General features: G+C 37.9%; 2 protein-coding genes and 1 non-coding gene across 3 annotated transcripts; all 3 read left to right on the forward strand.

Annotated features, from left to right (window-relative positions):
- The first annotated feature begins 216 nt into the window (after positions 1–216).
- Positions 217–15,206, forward strand: LOC132140891 (3-methyl-2-oxobutanoate dehydrogenase [lipoamide] kinase, mitochondrial-like). Its single transcript, XM_059549944.1, has 11 exons — positions 217–606; positions 2,128–2,196; positions 2,575–2,685; positions 4,160–4,207; positions 5,085–5,204; positions 5,342–5,440; positions 6,274–6,347; positions 7,587–7,715; positions 11,659–11,748; positions 13,196–13,351; positions 13,835–15,206. The coding sequence occupies exons 1-11, from the start codon at positions 379–381 to the stop codon at positions 13,977–13,979; spliced, it is 1,269 nt and encodes a 422-aa protein (XP_059405927.1). The 5' UTR covers positions 217–378; the 3' UTR covers positions 13,980–15,206.
- A 1,253-nt stretch (positions 15,207–16,459) lies between these two features.
- On the forward strand, positions 16,460–22,196 carry LOC132140892 (protein orai-2-like). Its single transcript, XM_059549945.1, has 4 exons — positions 16,460–16,620; positions 18,746–18,776; positions 19,043–19,278; positions 19,990–22,196. The coding sequence occupies exons 2-4, from the start codon at positions 18,755–18,757 to the stop codon at positions 20,539–20,541; spliced, it is 810 nt and encodes a 269-aa protein (XP_059405928.1). The 5' UTR covers positions 16,460–16,620; positions 18,746–18,754; the 3' UTR covers positions 20,542–22,196.
- Positions 22,197–23,948: 1,752 nt separating this feature from the next.
- Positions 23,949–24,049, forward strand: LOC132141650 (Z30 small nucleolar RNA). Its single transcript, XR_009433918.1, has one exon. It is a non-coding gene; the product is annotated as a Z30 small nucleolar RNA (small nucleolar RNA).
- The last annotated feature ends 735 nt before the right edge of the window (positions 24,050–24,784 follow it).

Consider the following 24,784-nt stretch of genomic DNA (forward strand, 5'->3'; position numbering starts at 1 on the left):
CTTGCTTTTTAAAATTTTTATTTCTCTTCTACATAATATATTTCAGAGCATAATCTGCGAGAGTTAGTCAAAGGAAGTACACCCTGTTCTCGGTCTGTGTCATTGTCCTTGCTGCGTCGTGACTCATTGGCTTTTAGTTGCTGCTGAGGTCGTGATGACCCACAAGTCCCGCCTCCTCTGCGCGCTGATTGGCTGTACATGAGGGTCTTCAGATAAAACACCAGAAGACACGGCTATTTTCACATCTAGCGACGAGATGATGCCAGAGTCGTGCCTTTGTGCAAGAATGAACTCGCTCTATTGGATGGCGAGGTAGACGGATTTTTAAGCTACAGGCAGGGGATTGAATTTTGTTATTTACGTTATCAAAGAGTAAAAATGCGTCGTGTGACAGGCCAGGCCATGGAGCTGCTGGGCAGCGGCGCCTGCAGGATCAGCGTGAGCAGGCTCTTTCTGTCCACACCGGCCAAAGCAGCCGCTCCGCTCGGAGACAGGAGATTTCGCTCGACATCGTCCATGTCCAGTCACACGGAGCTGGCTCGGGAGCGCTCCAAAACCGTTACGTCTTTCTACAACCAGTCTGCCATCGACGCGTCTGCAGAGAAGGTCAGTCACCGTTTCCCGAGAAGTTTCCATCAAGTGCTGTCTCTCTACCCCCGCGATGTAACAGTTAGTAGTCCAAACGCCGTGGTCTCCAATCCATCCATCCGTCCATCATGGTTTGGATGGCCTAAAGATCCCACTTTTGTGGGTTAACGTTATTCGTGTTTTCACGACCCTCAACTAACGTTACCGTTTTTACGTTAACTAGTCTCAAATGTTTCAGTTATCCAAGGTTAAGTTAGTATTTACTGCCTCATCCGGTGAAATGCCATTTAACGTTAGCTCTTTAGCAGCTAATAACCTCTATGATAAAACCCTCTATCGCAAAACCTAAACCGCATAAAATGAAATACAGTGGGCCCCCAAAATAACTGATCTTTTCAGATTTTCATCGCATTAAATTAAGCATCACACTTCACTTTCTGAGTCATTTTCCCCATATACCATATACCATGTACGGCATCTGTGCACTAAAGAGAAAGTTAGTTGCTTTGTTTGCCATCTGAGCAAAATGTGTCTTAATAGTAAGATTATTATTATTATTTTGTAGTGAATGCTTAAGTGTGTTGATTGCTGATATCTTAGGTCAAGGCAGATAAACATCTAGCATATAATGTGTCATCAGTTAAATGGCCACAAGCCATGGGTCACACCAAGAGCAGAAGGCTTTATAAATGTGCCAATCATTTGGGAAATGCATTTTATTTCAAACTCTTGGTTTTATGTCAAACGTGCAAATAAAGATCCATCATGTTGTGTTAAGTCTGGTGTACACTGTATCCTTATGTAACCTGTTCTACTTTGAGCGGCTCACTGGGGATAGTGTTCATGACTCAATCAAACCCAATGTGATCACCACTCTGCCACTGCTGCTTTTCTACTAAAATGTTCATTATGAATATTTCCTTAATTTAAACAAGTAAAAGGAATGATCAACTCCGACATGGAGATTCTGGCATCATTTACCTTCATGCATTTACATTAATCCTGTATCCCTTAAATGGCTTTTATAGTGTGATATAGTGAGGCTCATATTTCATTTTATTTGCCAAAAAGCTGGATGAAATTCTCCTAAATAGCATTTAATTTATATATTTTTAACAGCATTGCAGACTACTTGCATAAAATGCATCACACTATATCTCTCAATGATATGTCAAAGTAAGATGATGTTTTCTGATCAAGTCTAATTTATTCTTGCATGTGGTTAAAACACAAGAACCACTGGTGTTTTACATTGTTAACCTTGTGAATTGGAAATAGTACATTTAGATTTGTCCTTTGCCGCTGAACTCTAATGCACTCCCTTCACTTACACAGGCCTATTAATAAATGTAACTATACCCACGAATCACATTTATAAGATACAGATATAGCTAGATCCTATCAAACTAAATGGAATAGGTAAAAATTCTTTAACTTTTCCAAAAACAGGCTGAAACCTTGATTAATAAACTATTCACGTGAAGTGAACACTTTTAGTTCAAGTACATGCTATTTTTAACAGTACTGTTCTCTTCACAGCCTTCTGTCAGACTGACACCAGCCACTATGCTGTATGCAGGGAAGTCTCCTGATGGACATCATATCCTGGTAATTACACACTCCTGTCCTCTGTCCTGCATTTATCCCAACCCACAGTGGAGCCGGTCTTCTAAAAACTAGTCGTTTGTCAGTACATAAACTGTGCTTTGTGTCTGTTTAGCATCATTATGTTGATTTGTCATGGGATACATCTTATTAATTTTTTTTTGGTGGTGGTATTATGATACATTTATGGTGTTAAATGGTAATAATGTAATATATTGATATATGTAACATTCAACATACCGGTAATTAACATTTTCACATACCATGGTATAAACATGCTACAAGGTCCATAAAGACCTTTTACTTGGCATTGGAGAAATGGTCATTATGAGAGTTAATATTGAGCTCTAATGAAGCTGTGTGTGATTTGATTCAATGCAGAGCAGTGCCAAGTATCTACACAAAGAGCTGCCTGTCCGTATCGCCCATCGCATCAAGGGCTTCCGCAGCCTGCCCTTCATCATCGGCTGCAACCCAACCATTCTCCAAGTGGTAAGTTCCCCTACGTCCCTGTGGGATTTCTCTTGTTGTGATGGGTAGTGTTACTGTCTCCTTTACAAGTTAGTTTGTTGGAGAAGCTTCCCCCTTGATTCTCTCAGAGGGGATATTGGGGGATGAGGAGCTGGGGTTCAGACGGAGAACTGAACTGAACATGTTCGATTCAATGCCAGTCTTCTCAAACCCCTGCAGTGATGTCCTGCTGAATCCCTCAAGCAGAGTCCTGGAATTGATTTTTGATGGACAGAAAAAGGGCTTTGTCAATACAAGCATGGGTTATATTTAGTGCAGAAAAAACAACATACCTTTTCTATTCTTATCTCATGAAAGTACTTTACTGTTCATGTTTGGTGTCAGTAAGTTGCATTATGAAAAATGACAGTAAAGACGTTTATCATGTTAAAAATATTTATAGTACACATTATTAATCAAAGAGTCCTGAAAAACAAGATTCTTTAGTCAATAGTAAGTTCACTTTCCTCAAAAGTTAAGCAGCATTACTATATTCAGCTGTGATTAATTCTGGATTGATTTCTGAAGGACTTTGTGACACTCAGGACGATGGTGAACAGTTATTTTAATTCGTAATACTATTTTACAATAATTTAAAAGTTTTTACTGGATGTTTGTTTTAATAAATGCAGTCTACTTCAATAAAGTTAAACATGTTATGATATCCTGGCCTCCTTGAGTTGTTCATGTCTATAATACTAATAATAATGTGTTCCTGTAGCGCTATCAAGCACAAGGTTGGGGGTCTGATTCCCCGGGAACACATGATAGGTAAAAACAGATAGCCTGAATGCACTGGAAGTCGCTTTGTATAAAAGCGTCTGCTAAATGCATACATTTAATTTAATTTAATACAAAAACATGAATAACTAAAATGAACATTGCAGGCAATTCTCGCTTTCATGGTCCACTTACAGACCAAACAAACACCAAGTAATAAACAGAATGAGGAAACGGGTTCCCTCCCCTTTCTCCTCCTTGTTTACTTCCTTCAGCAAGTCCTCCTCCTTCTGTGAACTTTTACCTACATCTGCCCCAGAAGAGACTCTCGTCTATAGCTTGTTTTGGTTTGTGAGTTCACCAAGTTGAGTTCAGAGGTGTTCGGAACAACTGAGTCTGCAGAATAAAAAAAAAAATGCTGACCTTCAAAATTTGTTTATTAATCAGTGTTTTTTTATTAATTTTTTTTTAATAATGTATGAACATCTTCAAGTCAAATATCTTCTTATTCTACAATACCATTTAAATGTTTGGGGTTAGTCATACCCTTATTCAGCAAGCATGCATCAATTTGTTCCTCGAATCAATAGAAGAATGTAAGCCATGCGCTTCTAGAGGGTTGGTGAGGGGCCAGGAATGGGATTCAGAGAATGCTGGGAACACCAGCTCTAGGAACTGCACCACAGCACATTTGTTACCCATATCTTGTACTCAGTCCATCTCTCTTTCTCCACAGCACGAGCTTTATATCAGGGCCTACCACATGCTGAGCGACTTCCCAGCTGTAAGTGCAAGATGACCAATCCTCCACATATGAGTTCATACACAGCCTAGTCAACTGTTGACCAGCTTGTAAATTTCCATAATTAATTCTGTAACCTGAGAGGCCTGTGAGTGTAGTGTACTGACTGAGCCGCTGTAGAAGATGGTGTGGAGTTATCACTTCTCACCAGTGAAACAGAAGTCTTTGTTGACTGACTGACTATGTAAAATGCTGGCTCTTGAATAAATGGCAGTTTAAATGAAAAATACTCATTTTTCACTAACTGGAAATGGACAACTTGAGACAACTTGAAGGTTACCTCATTCGGTTACCTTTGTCTTTCACCCATTTTAGAGTAATAGTAAAGTCATCCAAACTATGAAATGACACAAGTGTACACTAACTGTGCACTACAAAAGTGTTTTTGAAAGGTGTCTCATATTCTTATTAAATCTACATTAATTTGATCAAAAACACTGTAATGTTGTATCATTTTAATATTGTAGTATTGTAATTCTATATATGTATTTACATTTTTGTATGCTTTGTCAATTGTATATTGAAGGAGCCTCATCTCCACTGTCTGAAATGTATTTTCCTGTCCATCCATCCGTTTTATATTTCAAGTGCAACATTTACATCACAAGGTTGTAAAGATAACAAGAAACAAATTCATTAATATGTATCAAAAGCATTTTCTGTTAGTGTAAATTGATCCATGTATTTGCTTGGTAACAAGCCACATAGTAAGGGAAAAGAAGAGTTAAGATATGATAATTACCCAGTTAGATTTTATAATTTTAACTATGACTGTAAATTGTCTATTACATATGAAAGTTAACAATTCATATTATTTTGCTAACCTAACCAATATTATTTTGCAAACCTTTATCTTCAGATAAAAGACCAGGAGACTGAGGCTCGCTATAGCAAACTTGTAAAACAGCTTCTTGATGATCACACAGATGTTGTCACCATGTTAGCGGAAGGATTCAGGGAATGTCGTAAGCACATAACGGTAAAGTTCACTATCAGCACAATAATCTTACTATAGCGTCTTTCTGCAAGGTGCGTATTATACTTTTGTTTTTGTGATCTGTGACTCAGACCTAGTTCTTTCTTTCTTTCATTATTTGTTGCATTCTGTTTGTTCAGGACGAGACTCTGGTTCGTAATTTCTTGGACACAACGTTGACGTCTCGTCTGGGCATACGCATGCTGGCCACACACCACATTGCCCTGCACGAGGATAATGTATGTCCCTAGCTTAATATTTTAGCACCACCACCATTTCTTACAGCATTAGGGTCATTTCCAGCAATTTTTTTTGCATTCGATAAGTTTAGATTCAAGATTATTATTTGTCACATACAGAATTATATAGCGCATATATAACCAGCAGTGAATTGTGCTATGTACAGTAAATAAAACCATATTAGGAAGCTCTCCGGGTCTTCTTTAAAATACCCATGAGCACATGGACATCACAGCAGTAAGAGCAATGCAGTCCAGTGATGCAAGTGTCTCCTACAGGCAGCCAAGTGGACCACCAATATTTTCACATGAGCCACATGCATAGACTAAATATACAAGTGGAGACCCCCCCACCCACATCTGCTGTCAAATTACAAAGAGCCCTGTTGCAACATACAATCTGTTGTGGACTCACTTGAGAGCTGTAATGCTTCAGGACAGGAAACACATTTTCCAGTTGGTTGCTGTAATTTAATCGCCAATAAAAGGAGATTGATTTATTCAGACTGAGCTACTGGAATAAATAAACAGTAGGAATTGTCATGTTCAGCTTTAACAAACTGAATATGTGCTTTGTGATGCTACTGATGTTAATTGTAAAATTTCGAAAAGGTAATAAAAAAATCAAACTAGTACAGACCGAGTCAAAAATGAGATTGATTCAGCTCCTGAAAAACGTCCGAGCTGAACTATGAAAGATTCAAAAGCAGTATAAATTATATCTCTTCCAGCTGGCACAGTTATTGCAGTCACATGACCCAGCATTAATACTGATGCTTGCTTACTGTGTGATTTTGTTACTTTTTTACATTTTGTTCTTTGCTCTATCTCAGCCTGACTTTGTAGGCATTATATGCCGCCGCCTGTCCCCTAAAAAGATCATCGAGAAGTGGGTTGATTTTGCTCGGTGAGTGTGCTGTCCTTTTAACTTCCTTCTGTTTGCCATCTGCCTGCATCCTGTTGTCTGTTTCCATATGTGAGTGCTTAAGACTCAAGGACTATTTTAAGAGGTTATTGAGTTCTTTTGTTCTGTTATCAGCACAGTCAGCTCCATTTACAGCAGCGTGTGTGTGTGTGTGTGTGTGTGCGCGTGCGTGTGTGTGTGTGTGTGTGCGTGCGCTTTGTTTGCCCAAGGAAAGGGTCAAAGCCCAGTTCTCATTTGTGATTTACCAAGATGAGTGTTAAAGGTCACTGTTTAACTACTGTCTAACATTTGCTGTGGGAGCAAAACATGTATTTACTACTTCTTCATGAGTGTAATGTGTCAACAGTCCAGGTTTGTAGATTTGGATGATGTACACGTGAACATTTCTTTAACTGTTTGCTTCTGTTGTGAATTTATAGTACCATAATATCTTGCTATTATTCTGAAATGCTTTTGCTGAAATGTCAGACTTTGTTGAAAAGCATCAGGTCACAATGCAGGTTATGTGCCATATGCAGTCAGCGGTGTCACTCTTATTTCACTTTACTTTTTCCAATCAGTCACTCATCCCTTCAGCCTACAAATGGAAAAATTATCTCTGCATTCTCATTCTGATCTGAGAGATCAGTTTCTCTTCCTCTATACGAAGCTGACTTTCAACCTAAAGTCTTCTGCCCAATAATAGTATGTTTGTTTTGGTTTTGTGTGGCTTTCATGTGGATTGATCTGAAATAATGATCTCTTTTATTTTTAATGGTCTTATGCAAGTTTGGAGGTCTGGCTGCTCTGTTGGTCTTGACTGTGAATATGCTGCGTCAGCAGAGCTGTCCTGTTCCTCTTAACAGTTTCATGATCAAAGCCTTCCCTCAAAGACCAGACAGAGACCACATTTTACTGGCTATAAATGAAACGGTCGCTTTAATTAGTGTCAAATTATTTGAAAAATGAATGTTTTTAGACTAAATAAAATGCTTGAGGCAATTAATTTACCAGTGCTTGCATAACCTGGTGAAGCAGAACCAGTAGCATGTGCCTCATTTTCTCTGTATGCAATTTTGTGTTTATTTCTGTATAATGCTAGTGTTTTGACCAGTTTATTTGATGTTTCTCATGATCACAAAATAATCTCATTTTGAAGACTTATGCTTAAATTTGTAAATAAATTATGCAAAATTTCATTAAAAGACTTGTAATGGTCTTGATCTCCTCTGTTCCACTCAGACGGCTCTGTGAGCATCAGTACGGGAACTCTCCACGGGTTCGCATTAATGGCCATGTGGCGGCCCGCTTTCCCTTCATTCCACTGCCGCTGGACTACATCCTGCCTGAGCTGCTAAAGAACGCCATGAGGTAACATTCCTGTCACATATAGGTCAATGTGACACACACGAGTCGATACACCTCTCATTCTACTATGCTATCTGAACTATCTAATCCTGTTGTGACAGTCAGATTTGCTTTATTTGGACTGTGGTGAGTGTTGTTTTAGCAGCTGCTTACATGGACAATATTGAACTTTTACCGGTATAATACAGTGTATGTGTTGCTCCATGAACTACGACCAAAAATATATGTCTGAGCTAGGGGATGTCAATTTTGGTCATTTAAATTAACAATCAATTAATCGATTAATCATTAACCTTAATGCTGCAAAATGCATCTATTGCAGCCATGCAGTCACCGGCATGACAGGATTTTCCCACTCAAACATTTTTTCAATAAAATTATCACCCTAATTAAAGGGGGTTTAGTTTGAATAAAATGCTAGTAGCAGGATTATGAAATGAATAGATGTGATTATGATCATTTGATAAAATGAATAGAACATGCCATACATTTGAGATAATTTTACTGAATATTGAACGCACCTCTTTAAATGGTTTCCTGGTGCTCGTTGTTGTATTATAAAACACAATTGCAACGTGCTGGCTGTGCTGTGCAGTAAGTGAAGTGCTTTCATTTTATGACCAGTACTTAGTTTGATCCTGCTGGATCCTGTTCCGGAAAATGTCGGATTTTGAGTTTTTGTGTCCTGGTAAGCCTTCATGTTTTTAAAGAGCCGTCATTTACAGTGCATTAGATCGTGACTGAGCCAGCATGGGTTCGGCTAGATTTGGAGGTTATTGATCACGTCTTATTCGGCACAAATCCAAATGTTTTGAAATTTGCAGTGTATTTGAATGTTAAACTATTATTTATAATCTAAACTACTAGGCTTGTACTTTACACGCATTCGCATACAAACAGAAAATATCATCCTCTTCACATGAGCAAAAACGTCCTTGGAATAACCGCAGATTGGATCGGTATACTACAGTCTTATTTAAACTGCCCAGTGTAAACTTTTATATGTTTGGTTGACTGTATTTTATTTTGATAATGAACAGACTGCGATGTAAGTTTGAATTGAATTTTTCATTTTTCATCAATTCCTTTAAGGTCCCATTTTTCATGAATTAAGAATTCGATTTATTAATTTGTTCCCTCAGTTCAGTTAAATCATGGGTTAAGAAACAAAATTGATTAAACCTGAACAGTTGTCACATATTAATAAGTCGTAGGAATGGATTAACAAGTTATAAGAATGAATAGCCTTTCTGTCCTGTGTCCCGCAGCCCTGCAAAGCACACGATATGAAATAATTATCTGGTGAAATGACTTAACACAAAGTTCTTCAACATGGAAAGCAATAGAAATGTAGTAGCTGTTTCTATTTATTGTACTTTTAAAGTTTAAATCACATTAAAAGCCTAATTTGTACATTATGAATGAATGATGATGCATTTATATACGGTCTCCGTCACTCACAGCCGCTCGCATGTGTTTTACACTGGAGCTGCACGCAGCCCAACATTAAATAGGTTAACCGACCATCGACAGCGTTAATCGATAGCATCTCTTATCGACAATTAATCAATCATCAATTAATCGTTGACATCCCTAGTCTGAGCAATTTCTCCTGTCTGTCAGTGCATGATGGGGTTATTGTAGTGTAACCGTGTGTTAACACTATAGCCTTGGGTGAAACGCCAGGGGAAAAAAAAGTCATTTACATTTCAGATGTTATGCATGTTATGCAAGAAGCCTGGAATGGAATTTGAGTTTGGAACTTTTCCTGCTTGTGCAGGATTGCTGGCCATTCAATCGGACACAGTTATGGCAAGCATGGGTCATTGTGACCCAGCCATCAGATGCACAAGTTATGAAATGCCAAAAGCATTTCAGCTAAAAAGAGACACAATATAGTGCCAGATATTATATTGAGAAAGAAAATCAAACGTGGAGCTCCTTCACTGTTTAGAGACTTCAAAGTCAAAGTGAAATAATGTTAATTCTGAAAAGGGTTTAATGAAAAATGTTCAGGTTATTTGAAAGGTTTGCATAACACATTTATCTTTATTTATAGTATCAAACTTATTTTAAAGCAAAGAATTTTGAAATGGCTTCGTTGGTAATGATTATTTTAGCTGGTTATTTTTCTGTTACTATGTTAACAGACCTCCTAAACTTCTTTTAGCTTGCTTAGACATGCATGACTGTCACAGTTGCTGATATTTTTTTACCTGCTGGATGATAAAATCAGTACAAGTATCTCATGGACTTGAGAATAGGCCATATTTTGTCTTTTGACCAATAAGCAACTACAAAACAGTGACTTAACAACCGCCCAGAATACACACTTGCTCATATAACATATTTTAGAAAACCCCAAAATCTGAGGACAGTCCTATGAGGTCTTTATAATTGTATCCATAAGAAAGCTGAAATTCCTGTTCTGGGACTGCAAGTTATCATGACTAAAATGGCCCGCTAAACTCTTGACTTTCAAATAAAGGGTGAAACCAGAAGGTTTAGATGCTCTTCATCTGTTAAAGTACAACCACCATGAACATGTACAGAGAAATATTATTTTACAGTAAGGATAAAGAACGTTAAGCCTTGGCTCAAATACCTCCAAAGCCCTGTATTGAGCTTGTCGTACAAATTGAGAGACATGTTTCTGGTCTGGACTCTTCTTCAGGCAGTCACGAGAGAACGGCATGTTCTTGGCAGAAGAGCAAGTCACAGTTGGTTTACTGAGAGTGACCCAAGGCACAGACTGTGATAGTCCTCACATCCCTCATTCTTTTGATTTCTGAGGGAGGCCATGACTTTGTATTAAATTGGTAGGGACCGGGGCAGCTGAAGAACTTATGATTGGTGGAAGTTTATGACTTCACAATTTTTTCTTATGAATATTGTTTAGGTTTTTTTTTTTTTCAAATATATTAATATGAACTAATATTACTTTGGACAATGATGTACTGATCTGGCCTGTAGTAGTTTTACTGCAGAAGTATTGAGTAAGAATTATTATTATTATTTTATTTTTTTATACATAAATCCAAGTGCTCAATGAGAATTAACAATTTTAGTGCCAGTTACTAAACCGTGCAAAACATGAGATCACAATCCCATAAAAGCACAGATTGAAATGGAAAGTTCTGTTAGTGATTTAGTGACAATGCATGAATTAAAGAACACCATGCATTGCATTTATGAACCAGTTAAATCTAAATCTTGACATTAGTTTAATGCTTAGAGTTTGCACTAGTGCATGCCCTCTTTATGTAAGTATGGCAAGGCAAGGCAAGTTTATTTATATAGCACATTTCGTACACAATGGTAATTCAAAGTGCTTTACATAAAAGAAAGTAAAATAGTAATGAAGAAAAATAATAACAAGAATAAAACAAGCAATTTTAAAACTTTTAAAATTATTAAAACTGTACTTATTTAAAATGAATTTAAAACAGTTAGAAAATGATTTTACATAAAATTAAATAAAAAAACAGTGAAAATATATATTGCAATCAGTTCGGACATTGCACAGTGCTCATTCAATAAATGCACAGCTAAACAGATGAGTTTTAAGTCTAGATTTAAATGTGACCAGTGTTTTAGCACATCTGATCTCTTCAGATGTATGGCCCTAAGTGTTCAAATAAGAGTATTTGTCCTATCTTTATGGCAGTAGATGTATATCAGCACTGTATACTAGCCTATATATCATAATACCCACAAAGGAAATGAACTTTCTGCTCAAGACCTGAAGATGCTTCCAGTGTCTTAGATAAATCCCTGTCACATGCACTTTCCTTGCTCACAAATTTTTTTATCATGCTTCTCAGTCAGAGGAGAAAGGAGAGCTTTTACAGTTATTTCAGGCCTATACCAAGTTTTCATCATGAGTTTGTTATGATCAGATGTTCATAAAAGATTGCTCATGAATGGATTCTTTTGTGTTCTTCAGGGCCACGATGGAGAGTCACTTGGAGACTCCTTACAATGTGCCTGATGTCGTGGTAACAATCGCCAACAATGAAACAGACTTTGTCATAAGGTGAGTCTGTAAGCTAATGCTATTGAAACATCACACCTGCATATGATAATACATTGTATGACTTTACATGCACATGAGTTCTAAATAAAACATTTGAGTTGCCAACTGACTATTCACACTGAAACCGATTTGAATTGGTTTTCAAATACAATACAATACAAATTTTAAAAAATCTAAATCATGCTGAGTTTTCATGTGGTTAGAGCATGGAATTTAAAGAGAGCTGAGTCAGATCTCTTGGAAAAACCATCTGAATGAATACATGGCTTTTAGGTGTGGTTGGTCCGCTTTAAACTCTGCAGAATGCTTCTTCCTGGAAATAGTGAAGAGTTTAGTTAGCAGATATTTGAGCTCTCATCATGTGGAGTGCTGCTGTGTTTATAACCAGGTCCATTATCCCACTGTGCACAATCAGCAGTCTGGTTAAAGGGGTCATATGATGCGGTTTCAATTTTTCCTTTCTCTTTGGAGTGTTACAAGCTCTTGGTGCATAAAAAAGATCTGTGAAGTTGCAAAGACTAAAACCCAAAGAGATATTCTTAATCAAAGTTAACACTCGTCCTCACCCTCCTAAAACGTCTCGTTCTAACACGCTCCCACGTCTACCTCACCATGTGGGGTGATTTGCGTAACGCCACCCAGATGTTCATGCAAAGAAAGGGTACCCTTTATTCCCGTTGTAGTGTTGTTGCTGCAGCAGCCACCATGTTGTATAGACGCTGTGTGTATGGTTGTAAAAGCGAAGCTACTTTGTTTGGCCTTCCAAAAGAGGACACTACTAGAAATCATGTTTATATCAAGATTATAATGGGTTTTATGTTTCTGTCTCGTCGCTCCGGCCGGACAGGGCATCACAGTATGGTGAGGGGCGTAACATTTCTGTCACACACACTTGAGGTATTCGGCCAATCACAACACACAGGATAGCTGACAAATCAGAGCACACCTCACTTTTCAGAACAATGAGCTTTGTAAAAATCAACACGTTTCAGAACGCTGGGCATAGAGGAGAAACAATAATGTACAGTATGTGGAAAATAATGTTTTTTTATACCTTAAACCACATAAACATTTTATTACATCAAATCATGTTCTCTTTAGAAGCATCATATGACCCCTTTAAAACCTCTTTCCAAACTTAGCATATTTACTCATGGACCATGTTTATTTTACCATAAACTTATGGAACGGGTGTTCCTCCATGTCTGTATTGAGTCGTTTCAGTCATGTTTGGTGGAGGTCTGAAGTGATGATGCTAAGTCCTCTCTGTTTCTGAGTTTTTGGTCCTATGTAAATTTATACTCTATTTGATGTTTACACAAAGGTTTATGAAACATGATCGTTCATCTTAGTTTCAACAGGAAAAGTTATGCTGTTGTATTTATATCTGTGTATGCACACTACCATTCAAGTTTCAACTATGATTACAGTGCGTTTTACTTTCCAGGATCTCAGACCGTGGTGGTGGAATTCCTCACAGCATTTTGGATCAGGTGATGGATTACCACTTCAGCACAGCTGAACAGAGCGCACAGGATCCGCGCATGAGCAACCTTTTCAACAACATTACCAACAGCGGCCCCCAGTCTGGACCCATGCATGGGTAAGAGGAGCTCGACCTATGTGAAAAAGAGCACAAGCTCTGCTTCAAACGTTTGGTGCTAAAGTTGGGTTTTTATGTAAATTATTGATGGACTTTTTTTCAGTTATGACATGCTTTTTTTCACCTCTTCAAGAGTAAATACTTGGCAGATTCTGTGCATTCTTGCGAGATCAGTATAGTAGCTAAAGTGGTCTGCACTACATGATCCAGATTTAACCAGCTCGATCTGGATCTGTAAGTGTGAATTGTTAAAGGGCGGCTCTCCTCACTACGAGCAGTCTTAAATCACAATTACAGAACACCAGATTTCAACTGGCATCCTTTTTTAAATTAAAATAATATTTTTTTCTGCTTAGAATAGTTTGTGATTTTGGCACAGTTTAAGGTTCATTTTTTGAGGATTTGGATAAATTAGGATGTGCTGTGGTGATCTGTAATGGGATTGAAGAACATCTCCGTGATGCCACTTGTTTTCTCCTCCAGGTTTGGCTTTGGCCTGCCTACATCTCGGGCTTACGCCGAATACTTGGGAGGTTCCTTGGCCATCCAGTCGATGCAGGGCATTGGCACAGACGTCTACCTGCGTCTCCGGCACATTGATGGCAAAGGAGAGAGCTTCAGAGTTTGATGTCATGGTCTGTTCATAGAGCTTTTGGTCATTTTCTGTGCTGAAGATTTTAAAGCTCGAAGTCTAACCCAAACCAGGATGTTCAACAGTTGTCTTTTCACACATATTACTGCATCAGAATCACATTTTGGATCGTGTTTTCTGCAGATTATGGGTGTCGTGCTTGCAATTCGCACTGCCTTGCATTTGTATAGTGAACTGTGATTTCTGTAAAACTTTCAGCCTTTAGATTACCAAGTGATTTCAAGATTAAAATCAAATGTGTTACTGCCCACCATCACCAGTGGGACGAGTCCTTACACTCCAGGCGCCTGCAGAAGATGCTCTCCAGACAGACATATCCTGCTTTTCCTCAGAAATATGAGTGAATTTTGAACTCTTTGGAGATAGTTCACACTCCAGTGGTGAACACAAATCATCTATGAACTCTGAATAGAGACTGACTGCCTTACAAAAAAGAAAAATGTTGTCATTCTTGCTTTTGACACTTCAAATGAACCACATGAGCTTAAAAGTTTGTTGTAGATTTCATGCTTGAAATTGTTTGTAAAAAAGCCTCTTTGGGGTTATAGCAAAGTGTAGAATTCTCTCTTTCTCTCCAGCAAACTCATGTTTGAATGGATGTTTAAACTCTGCCCACCTGTACATGTGGTGTTTGATCATTGTTTAGCCAACTGATTTGAGAAAGAGAGACCATGAAGTTTGTTTACCTGAATGCATTTGAAATTTACCCCAATGACAAAAGTTCTATTGAAATACCAATTGAACTGCTGAAGTTCACATTTCACATACACCGTAGAAGTAAACTGTAACATTTTGTCTTGTAATGTTGTGCCTGTGGTTTCTTTTCTCTCCCTTTGAAACGATTTTCAAGAAAAGGAGCCTTCGTGTGTTTTCTGCTCCTCATCTGTTCTGTAGAGCTGCAGATGTGTTGCCCCAGTTTGCCCTCTACTGGTGGAATCTGAGTATTAACAACACGGACGTACTGATGGTTTAGTGACGAATGGTGTACAGTAGGGTTTGGATTATTTAGAAGGACTAACACGCACATATTAAGATTTTCCTTTGTTTATATAAAAGGACAAAGTGTGGCAAGATGCACCCAGAATGATCTCAAGGAAGGTTTCATTTTATTGTATTTTGTTTTCTTTTTGATGTCAAGTTTGCATTACATAGACGCCAACTACGCATAATTTTTTAGGCATTATAAAATTCTGGAGGAGAAAATTTGTGTCTTTTTCTTGATTTCCTTCATTTTCTTTCTGTTGTTTGTTGGTTTTAAATTAATGCACTGGCACTGTTCGTATTGTGGCATTTTCTGGTTGTTTCTGGCCTCTGTGAGGGGTGGCGAGCTCCGGTCCTGGACAGCCGCAGTCCTAATTAAAACTCACCCGCCTCGAGCTCTCTAGTAACCCTTCAGACCTTGATGAGCTTGTTCAGGGGTGTTTGATTAGGGTTGAAGCGAAACTCTCCAGGACCGACGTTCGTCTACCTTGGGCTTTGTTGAATAGGACGGAAACTGACTTCATCTACTTTAAAGATTCAAGATAGTTGGAAGAAAAGTTTTAGCATAATGTGCTTACAGATGCCACATTGTATTTGTGATTTGATATTTTGTATGCAGCACAATTTAATTTAAAAATGCATATACTTCTTATACTTTTTGAGCTACTATAGCCTGTTTGTTTAAATCTAATTATAGAATCACTTTCCCAGCTCTAGACCATAGGTCTAGACTAGAGTGTGAACAGCAAAGGAAGGAGTAAAGGGGCCTGGTGCACGTTATTAAACTGGGCAAACAGAGGACGCTTTCTGCCTGTCACTCATTTTGATTTCGGGTTGGTTGACATGTCTGTTGAAAATCCCGCCTTTATAAAATAAATAAATAAACGTTAATTATAATCGTAAATTCTGACGTCACGCGATGCATTCAGAGAGCGTATGGGAGATCACGTGACAGCTACAGAAGCCTGATTAATTTCCGCGAACCGATTCTTTCGAATTGTTCCATTCAAGAACCGGTTCAAACAACTGATTCACTGATTATTTATCTCAGCACGTATTTACATTTCGACATGGTCCCTGACATCCTTGCGTGGCATATTACTTGTTCTTAACGAACATACATGAACATCTTGCTGTTTATTGTGTTTTCCTATTACATTTTTGAACTAATGGTATTTCATGTATGCTATACACTTTTTAGTTCTTGCATAATTTGAATTTACATCACAGAAAATTAATCATCGATATTTATACTCTGGTTCTATGGGTTAATACAACTCAGTCAAAACATATTTAAAGTAGATTATATTTCTGCATTTTGGCTCGTTGTGAGTCATCGCAGAGACGGTTGTTAGTTCAGTGAATTGGTGACTCGAGAACCGCACTGAATACTGATACTGATTCAGTCCAAATGGTGAACGAACAAATCAGGTCAAGTCGTGAACAGGTTTTGTTCAACCGATACATTGTAAAGATCCGATTCAAAAGGATGATTCGCTGAGGAATCGGAGATCGCATTCGCGCTGAATGGAAAAGCGAGTCCAGCTAGAGCTGTCAACGGTCATTTATCTCCCAAATCCAGTTTGTGTGTCGGCTCTCATGTGGATGTGAACACAGAAAGTGACTGGCAGCAAAGGTGAGTCGGATGCGAGCACAAAGATGATTTCAGTCAAGCTGTGCAGTTTGATCGCTGATGCTCTGATATATTGTGCTTGTGGTGGTTTGGAGGGAAGTTGTGTGTGCCGAGAAACACATCTGTGGCCTGGCGTTCATTGTGCTCCGATTTATAAGTTAATTAGTGGACCTCACAGAAACACACTTTGTTTGGACATATATGTTTGCACAGCGGCTGTTCACTAATAACCCTTTTTCCTGAAGTTTTATTCTGGTCCCAAGCGTCTGACACGAGGGTAAAGTTAGTTTGACGGTCATTGGATATATATATATATATATATATATATATTATGTTTTGAGCCCAAACTGAATCAGTCATAAATATATGCTCGTTACATTGCACAAGGCTTTGTTTTTCTAGGGGATTTTTTTTATTAATTAAACAATTTAACTACGTGTCATTATAATATAAAACCAATAATAAAATGTTCAGAAAAACATTCCTTATATTGCACAAAGCTCATTTTTTGGAAGAACCATTTTATTTGTTTTATAATACTTTTACAACTTTTAATGTATGCAATAATATAAATCCATTAAACGCCAACACTATTTGATCTAAAGGTATTAAACCAGCTGTAAAATATTCAGAATATTATTCCTTATGATGGACAAGACTTGGGTTTAATTATGTCTGTATATAAAAACAATAAAGGCATAAAAAAAAACAAGTCTTGTGCATTATAGGGAATAATATTCTGAATATTTTACAGCTGGTTTAATACCTTTAGATCAAATAGTGTTGTCGTTTAAAGGATTTTTATTATTGCATACATTAACAGTTGTAAAATTATTATAAAACACATAAAATGGTAATTCCAAAAATGGAGCTTTGTGCAATAACAGAGATGTTTTTCTGAACATTTTATTATTGGTTTTATATTATAATGACACGTAGTTAAATTGTTTAATTAATTTAAATGGTTAAGTTTTTTAATTTTTCCCCCTAGAAACGAAGCCTTGTGCAACATAAAGGGCATATATTTATGACTATCTGAGTTAGTTAGGTCTCAAAACATAATGGGCTGCAAAGAGTTCAGTTGGCAAAAAAAAAAAAAAACTTTACCACCGTACGTCAGACATGGAGCACATTTGCTGTCTATTTCAATAACCAACACACCGCAGCTACATTCATCTGTAGAAATAACCACACGCTAGCTGTTGTAGGAATGTGTGGCTCCACTGTATGATCTGACTTAAGAAGAAGGTGCTATCTAAAATATTATGGAAAAACCATTGGTACAGTGATGGTGTCAGACGGTAGAATCATTACCATAGTTACATATATATATATATATATATACCATGATATTCACATGTCTCTGTAAAAGTGAAATATATCAGCTTTCAGTATTCAGTTAGTTTGGTAAAAAAAAATTATTCACCGTTCTATTTTTGATGGTACAACTCATTCCTTGTATCACTTAGGAGGTTAGAAAGATTAATAGTCATCTTTTCTATCTAGGCCATATCTAGGAACGCTAGGCCACTGATCATTTTTAAAATAACATGTAAAACAACAGAACTGAATTGTTTCCGCCTTGAACACTATTAGCTTCAGACCTAGACTTGCATGAGGTTGATCGAAAATGATATTTTTCTATTTTGTTATTTGACCAGGCTGTAGCAGAAAACAATGGAATACAGATGCTGAGGTGCACTATATTTGCTTTCGGTGCAGTTAAAAGCGAGTATGTCTGATGCAGATGTCTGTGAGGATGAAGATAATAGAGTTATTGTGTGAGCAGCCAGGGAAGAAAAAGATATCAAGAGCTGTTGTTGGGGTTTTAGTTTAGGTATTTGATAAGTCTGTGTGATGTTTAAAGTTGATTATTTTTATATATGAATTTATTGTTAAATATTTTAATTTAATACTTTTTATTTATATAATGATTTTAAAGAGTAACCATGTATTGTGAATGCATACAGCACCATTGAGCCCAAGACTAGCAGAATAAAAAGGACTTCGGTTTAATTTATGCTATATTTTTAGTATATTATTTGTCTGTGTTAATCTTAGCATTTATTAATTCTAAATGTTAGTTGTAATTTGTATTATTTAACATATTAACTTTCTGTTTAACCAGAGATGTGTGATGAAAGCAGAGCAAGGCCAAGGTATGTTTCACATTTTTAAATATATTTATATCACATATAATTTCATGAATGATTAACTTATTCATATAACATGGTATTTAAAGGTCCTTCAAAGAATACCATGGAATTATCATGATTATCATATATATATATATATATATATATATATATATATATATATATATATATATATATATATATATATATATATATATATGCACTGCTTTTATGTTATAAAAGAGTGAACATTATATTGTATGATATTATGTTTATAAACTTATTCACAGTTACTATGAGCAGTGAGCTCAGTGTACCAATGGGCTCCCCCGCGCCCGGGGGCTCTGACCGGCTGCAGGATGGTGGTGGGATGGACTACAGGGATTGGGTTCGGGGCAGCTATCTGGAGCTGGTCACCTCCAACCACCACTCGGTCCAGGCTCTCTCATGGAGGAAACTCTACCTCAGCAGGGCCAAGCTCAAAGCCTCCAGCCGAACCTCAGCCCTGCTGTCTGGCTTTGCCATGGTGAGTATGAAAAGTGTGGGAGCTATTAAATATATGTGACCCTTGTCACGGCCACACTCTTGTGTAGATTTTATTTCAGTGAATGTATCAGGAAACTGTTGCTAAACTTCGTACAAAGGGTGTGGGTTGCAGAAATTCTCCGAAGCATGAGATGGTTTGGAGATAAGTTTGTCTTTGTCTGATAGAACTTTGTGTCTAACCACTTTTGGCCAAGACAGAGCATAACAGTGACCACCCACTTGATCGGAAGTATTTTTCACGTTCATTTTCTCCATAGGGACTTCAAACATTCTTCAGTAAAGAGTTATGAAACCAGCCAGTTCTGAGATTAATTGTAACATTACAAACCTTGATCTGAACCAGACAAAAGACTTTAGCTAGTTCAATTATTATAATATTAGCAATTTTATTATAGGATAGAAATGAGAATCTTTAGGTACGTGGTTTATAGTTATTGACTGAAGTATAAAACAATTTTATTTTGCCTTTATTGTGACAGGACAGATCAGAATTGACAGGAAGCGGAGTGGGAGAGGAAAGGGGAAAAGGTTTGGGAAAGGTCCTTGTGTCGGGATTCGAACACCTGCCCCCTCCCACTTCACTTCCTGTCTAAAATGCAGTCCTATACTAATAAAAGCCAAAAATGCCAAAACACGTTCTAGGTGACCATCAGTAGTGTTATTTTCTTGTTTCTCGTGTGGTTGTGACCAGGTGGCCATGGTGGAGGTGGAGCTGGAGATGCAGTACAACTACCCCCCGCTCCTGCTCATTGCCTTCAGTGTGTGTACCACAGTGCTGGTGGCCGTCCACCTGTTCGCCCTCCACATCAGCACCTGCATCCTGCCCAACGTGGAAGCTGTCAGCAACATCCACAATCTCAAGTCCGTCTCCGAGTCTCCCCACGAGAGGATGCACCACTATATAGAGCTGGCCTGGTGCTTTTCCACCGCTCTGGGGATCCTTTTGTTCCTGGTAGAGGTGGTGCTCCTCTGCTGGATAAAGTTCTTGCCGGTTGACTCTGGGGCAGCCCTCAAGCAGAACTGCAGCTCTCCCGCGGTTCAGCCCTTCCACAGCGGCTGGCAGGCGGCTTTGGCCTCCACTATCATCATGGTGCCAGTTGGATTGATCTTTGTGGTGTTCACCATTCACTTCTACCGCTCGCTAGTGCGCCACAAAACAGAGCGGCACCATCAAGAGATCGAGGAACTGCACAAAATCAAGGTGCAGCTGGACGGCCACGAGCGAGGCCTGCAGGTGGTGTGAGATCCAGGAATGCCCTTCATTTCGCGCAGTGTCCCGTTGCTTGACTCTTCAAGCTTACAAGCACATTTAAACTCCTCCTTGAATCTTTCCTGTTTATTATCTGTTTTCTTCTGCGACGAAATGCCTTGTTAGCTGGTGGGAGGATTACTTGTGTAGAAACTGAGAAAGATTTACAGCCATAAGCCGCATGTTTACAAGATTTCTACCGCAAGGGCTATTTATTTTGTATTTCTTTAGGCTGTAGGTCATTTGGACTTGTTTTTGAGTGCCATTTTCCATGCCTCTAAATATACAAAAATGGACATCACAGAGTGGCTTGCTTTGATATCGTTTGCCCTTTTCTCTTCCCTTTGCGGTGCCATCCTGGATCAATAGTGTGCCACAGATAATGAGACCATGAGTTGGTCTTGGATCCATTATGGATCACAGCTGCCAGAGTCACTTTAACTGCAGTTCCCAGCTTTTGTAATGTACATGCCTCTTTGAGCTTCAGTAGAAAGTGATAGTTCACTCAAAAATGAACATTGTCATCATCAATCACCCTCATGTTGTTTCTTTCCTTTGCACTGATAACGCTTTATGTGCGGGTGAGTAAATGACCGAATGTTCAATTCCCTTTAAGAAAACAACGCAGATTGATGCACCCCGTATAGTTTGTGTGTGTTAGCAGTGGATCTTTAATACTGTAATCTTCCAGCCTGCAGAGGATTCATCTTCAATCTGTTACAGAAGTATCGCTCATACTAGGTCTATATGTAGTGCAGTATTTTTAGCTTGGGTGTGAAATCAAGACGCTTTAGCCAGACTCACTGCTTGCTTGTACTTCATTGAAGGTTTTGAATGTGTGATATAATGCACTGTCACTTGTCAAGCACAAAGGTGGAGTTTTTATCCATATTTCACACAAGGCCTTTTGAATTTAATTCCTTTGGGCTACTAGAAGTTTACATTGTCGATGTCAGTAACTAAGGCCAGTGATGATTTGCTCCAACAAATGACTTTAATGGGCACAGGTAGTTATACTAAAAAATACTTGAAAAAAGACAAAAAAACGCAGCAGAGCTGAAACTGTTTAATTGTGAACCAAGTTGGCAGTCCTATCATCGAGATCAAAATAATGTGAGTTTGAAGAAAACATTCCAGGGGGAAAAGGAAGTCGGACCAATTTCTGCCTGCCTTAAATAATAAATATGACAAAAGTGCACTTGTAGTATAGTCCATGGAAATGTGTCTGGTGTGTTTTCAGAGTATGCAGACTGATTTCATCTGCTGTCATTGTTTGTTGCTTTATTTCATGCCTTAAGCATTCATTTAATAGTGTCATGAGTCAGTTCTGTAACCAGGCATAGTGAAGCACTATTCGGTGAACTTGACCACAATCGTGTGTACACTGCTTGTGGGGGCTTAAAAAAGCACTTTTCTATTTGTGTATGTGTGGAAAAGTACTGTTCATGTCATCTTCGAAAGTTCTGTTGCATTGTGCCACACTATCAATAGATAAACGCATATATAGTGTAAACAGTTTTTGTTTTGTTTTTGCATCTACATGTAGCCGAATATTATCCAAATGTTTTGCTGAGCATGTCCTTTCACTTTGTCTGTACTTGTATGTTAATTTATGTCAAATAAACGCAAACTGTTTTGTTTACTTCAAATCTTTATTTATCATTTCTGTGTCCAATGGACATTTGACATGCCTCTGTGATCTGTTCAAGAACGGACTGCTGTTTTCTATGTGACTTTCATATTATCATATTCATATTTCAAGAAATGGCTGTCTGAATCAGCAGACAACCTTAAGAGGCTGAGTCATGAAAATGCTTGGGTCGTGTACCACTCAAATCCCATGTCCTTTATGACTTGTACATCTTTGTAGTATTTTTTTGTACGTCCTTTAATGTTTAAAAGTTTTATCATTTATTTTAAGATTTCTTTAATTCTTCTTTATTTTCTTTTTTTGTAAAGATTGCTGTACTACAGAAAGAAAAAAATTTATTAATTTTGTGAAATGTCCTTAATTCCTTAATGTCACAATGCAACATGGTACAGAAATGGGATTAATTTTCTCTTCGTGCAAAATATAATGCCTCTTTCTTTTCTTTTGTTTAAATTTTTTGGTCAAATGTGGCTGAACAAGTTTTTGTGAGATTCACATGATCCTGGTCAGTTTTTTGCTCCTGGGAAGCATGTGGATGGTCAGGTTTCACAGCTGTGATTGGCAGACATTCGTGAAGTGAGGCGACACGCTGGCAGAGAAAGACATTGCAAATGAGATTAAAGCAAGTATGCGTCTAGCTATGATGCAGAAAAAGTACTAAATGCCTAATACACATTCAACTTTTAATGGTGAATGAAGTTATTCTATAAATGTATGCATTTGGAATAGCATATTTCTGCATTGCATTGTATGAATACTGTGCATTGTTTACAATTTTTCTACATGAAATGCATAACATATACTTTTTGCAAAATGTTTACAATCCAACAGTCTCAGCTTCTCCAAAGTGATGAATGCATTGGAAGTAATATCTGCCACAGAATATTAATTAGACTGCCAAGAGATAAGATGTTTTTACACTAGATTTTCACATTAGATTGCAGTGTACCTGCAGTTATCACTCCACACACAGCCAAACCTATGGAAACCCTCCTGAGCCTCCTCATATTAAAATCCACATTCAGTCCAGAGAGCTACAAAATGGATGTTTGACTAATTTAATGTGGGTTGATCTGTTAAAAAAGCTCTTGTTTCTCGTGTTTGATCGGTTACAAATGTCCAAACTAAAATGAGTTAGCAGCGGGAGTTTGAGAGCAGCCTAACCTCTTTCGACCTCAGTGACATGAATTAACTGGAGAAATGACTGATGATCCCTTGGGCTTGATTAGTAATTCAGGTGAAGCTGTGTTACACCGCAGGCTAATGATGATAAATGTCAACAAGTGTGCAGAGGAGGCCTGGAGTGGCTAGACAAACTATAAAGGTTGAAAGGCAAAGGTAATTTCCTTGTTACTTAATCAGTCAATGACTTGACAAACTGTGGTTTTGTGTGAAGATGCTGTTGAAAAACCCGTTTCAAGCAGGTCTCCACAATGTTTGAGGTGTTGGATCAAATTCACATGTTTATTATACATAACCAAGCAAGTATTTATTGACTTGTGGCAGTTTTTGTTTCGAAACAAGCAGGTTTGAGGGAGAAGTTAGGATTTGTACGTTCAGTCTTCAGTAACTGACCGGACGATGACCTCTTTGTCAACTGAGAAGTTTATTATCCTTTATTTTTAAATGTTTCTCGATGCCATATCCTATCACAGGTTTTGGTTAAAGTGTTTGAGTTATTTAAACTCTGGTAGATGTTTAATGGTGAGTGATTCTGCTTAATTGTTGAAAGACCCTGTAAAGTTCCTGCAGCAATGATGAGTGAAAGAACTTAACTGACTTGGTATTGCTGCCCTTTGGCATCATTTGACCAAGATCTGATTGACTAAGTTTAATCTTCTCTCTGAGCTGCTGAGGTCTCATGTTTGAGTTCGAGCAGAGAGCCAGTTTGATTACTAATACTACAAAGGTAGGAACCAAAGATCATTTGTAACCATCTTGTGTTCTCTTAACTCTTAACACATGTTCTGTAATGTTGCAGTTTTTCAGGGAGTGGTAACATGGGGCCAAGGAATTTTCCCCGACTGGGAATATCAATCTACCAGTTCTGGGAACGTGCTGGTTTATACACCCTTAGTCTCAATGTTCTGGGCTCCTGAGTGCAACTGCTATCTCCCATTTGGAAATGCATTAACGTGTAAATGACGATTGGGTTCATATTAAAAGATCTATATTGTCAGTCAAAAAAGCTGTTAAGTCTGTAGACTTTTTTTTTTTTTTTTTTTTGTAGCACAAGCTACATGGGGCTTGATTTTTCAGATTGCAGCTTTGCTTAATGTATTTAGTATTTGATTTCTGAGCTGATTGGATTTGGTTCAGCTCTATTGAAATATGCTTTTGGATCTGAAGTGACCTATACCTGCTTGTTTAAACCAGGTTATTTACTTAATTCAAGTACACAAACTGCTAAACCAACCAACTTCACTTAATTCACTTACATAATAAGCAGGTATACAGGGCACTGCAGGGATGTTTTTTTTTTTTTTTTCTGTAGGCTAACCCAGAATTTTTTCCCCCCCTTGGCTTATAGATTATTGCAGAAAAGCAGCTCTCTGGCCAACAAATCTCATCACGGTTTCTTCAAAT

The sequence above is a fragment of the Carassius carassius genome, chromosome 5 (genome assembly GCF_963082965.1).
Source record: "Carassius carassius chromosome 5, fCarCar2.1, whole genome shotgun sequence".
Lineage (NCBI taxonomy): Eukaryota > Metazoa > Chordata > Actinopteri > Cypriniformes > Cyprinidae > Carassius > Carassius carassius.

Coding starts and splice junctions, on each gene's coding strand:
- LOC132140891 (XM_059549944.1), top strand. CDS start 379: ATGCGTCGTGTGACAGGCCAGGCCATGGAGCTGCTGGGCAGCGGCGCC. Junction 607..2,127: donor TCGACGCGTCTGCAGAGAAG/GTCAGTCACCGT, acceptor TTCTCTTCACAG/CCTTCTGTCAGACTGACACC. Junction 2,686..4,159: donor ACCCAACCATTCTCCAAGTG/GTAAGTTCCCCT, acceptor CTTTCTCCACAG/CACGAGCTTTATATCAGGGC.
- LOC132140892 (XM_059549945.1), top strand. CDS start 18,755: ATGAAAGCAGAGCAAGGCCAAG. Junction 18,777..19,042: donor GAAAGCAGAGCAAGGCCAAG/GTATGTTTCACA, acceptor ACTTATTCACAG/TTACTATGAGCAGTGAGCTC. Junction 19,279..19,989: donor TGCTGTCTGGCTTTGCCATG/GTGAGTATGAAA, acceptor GGTTGTGACCAG/GTGGCCATGGTGGAGGTGGA.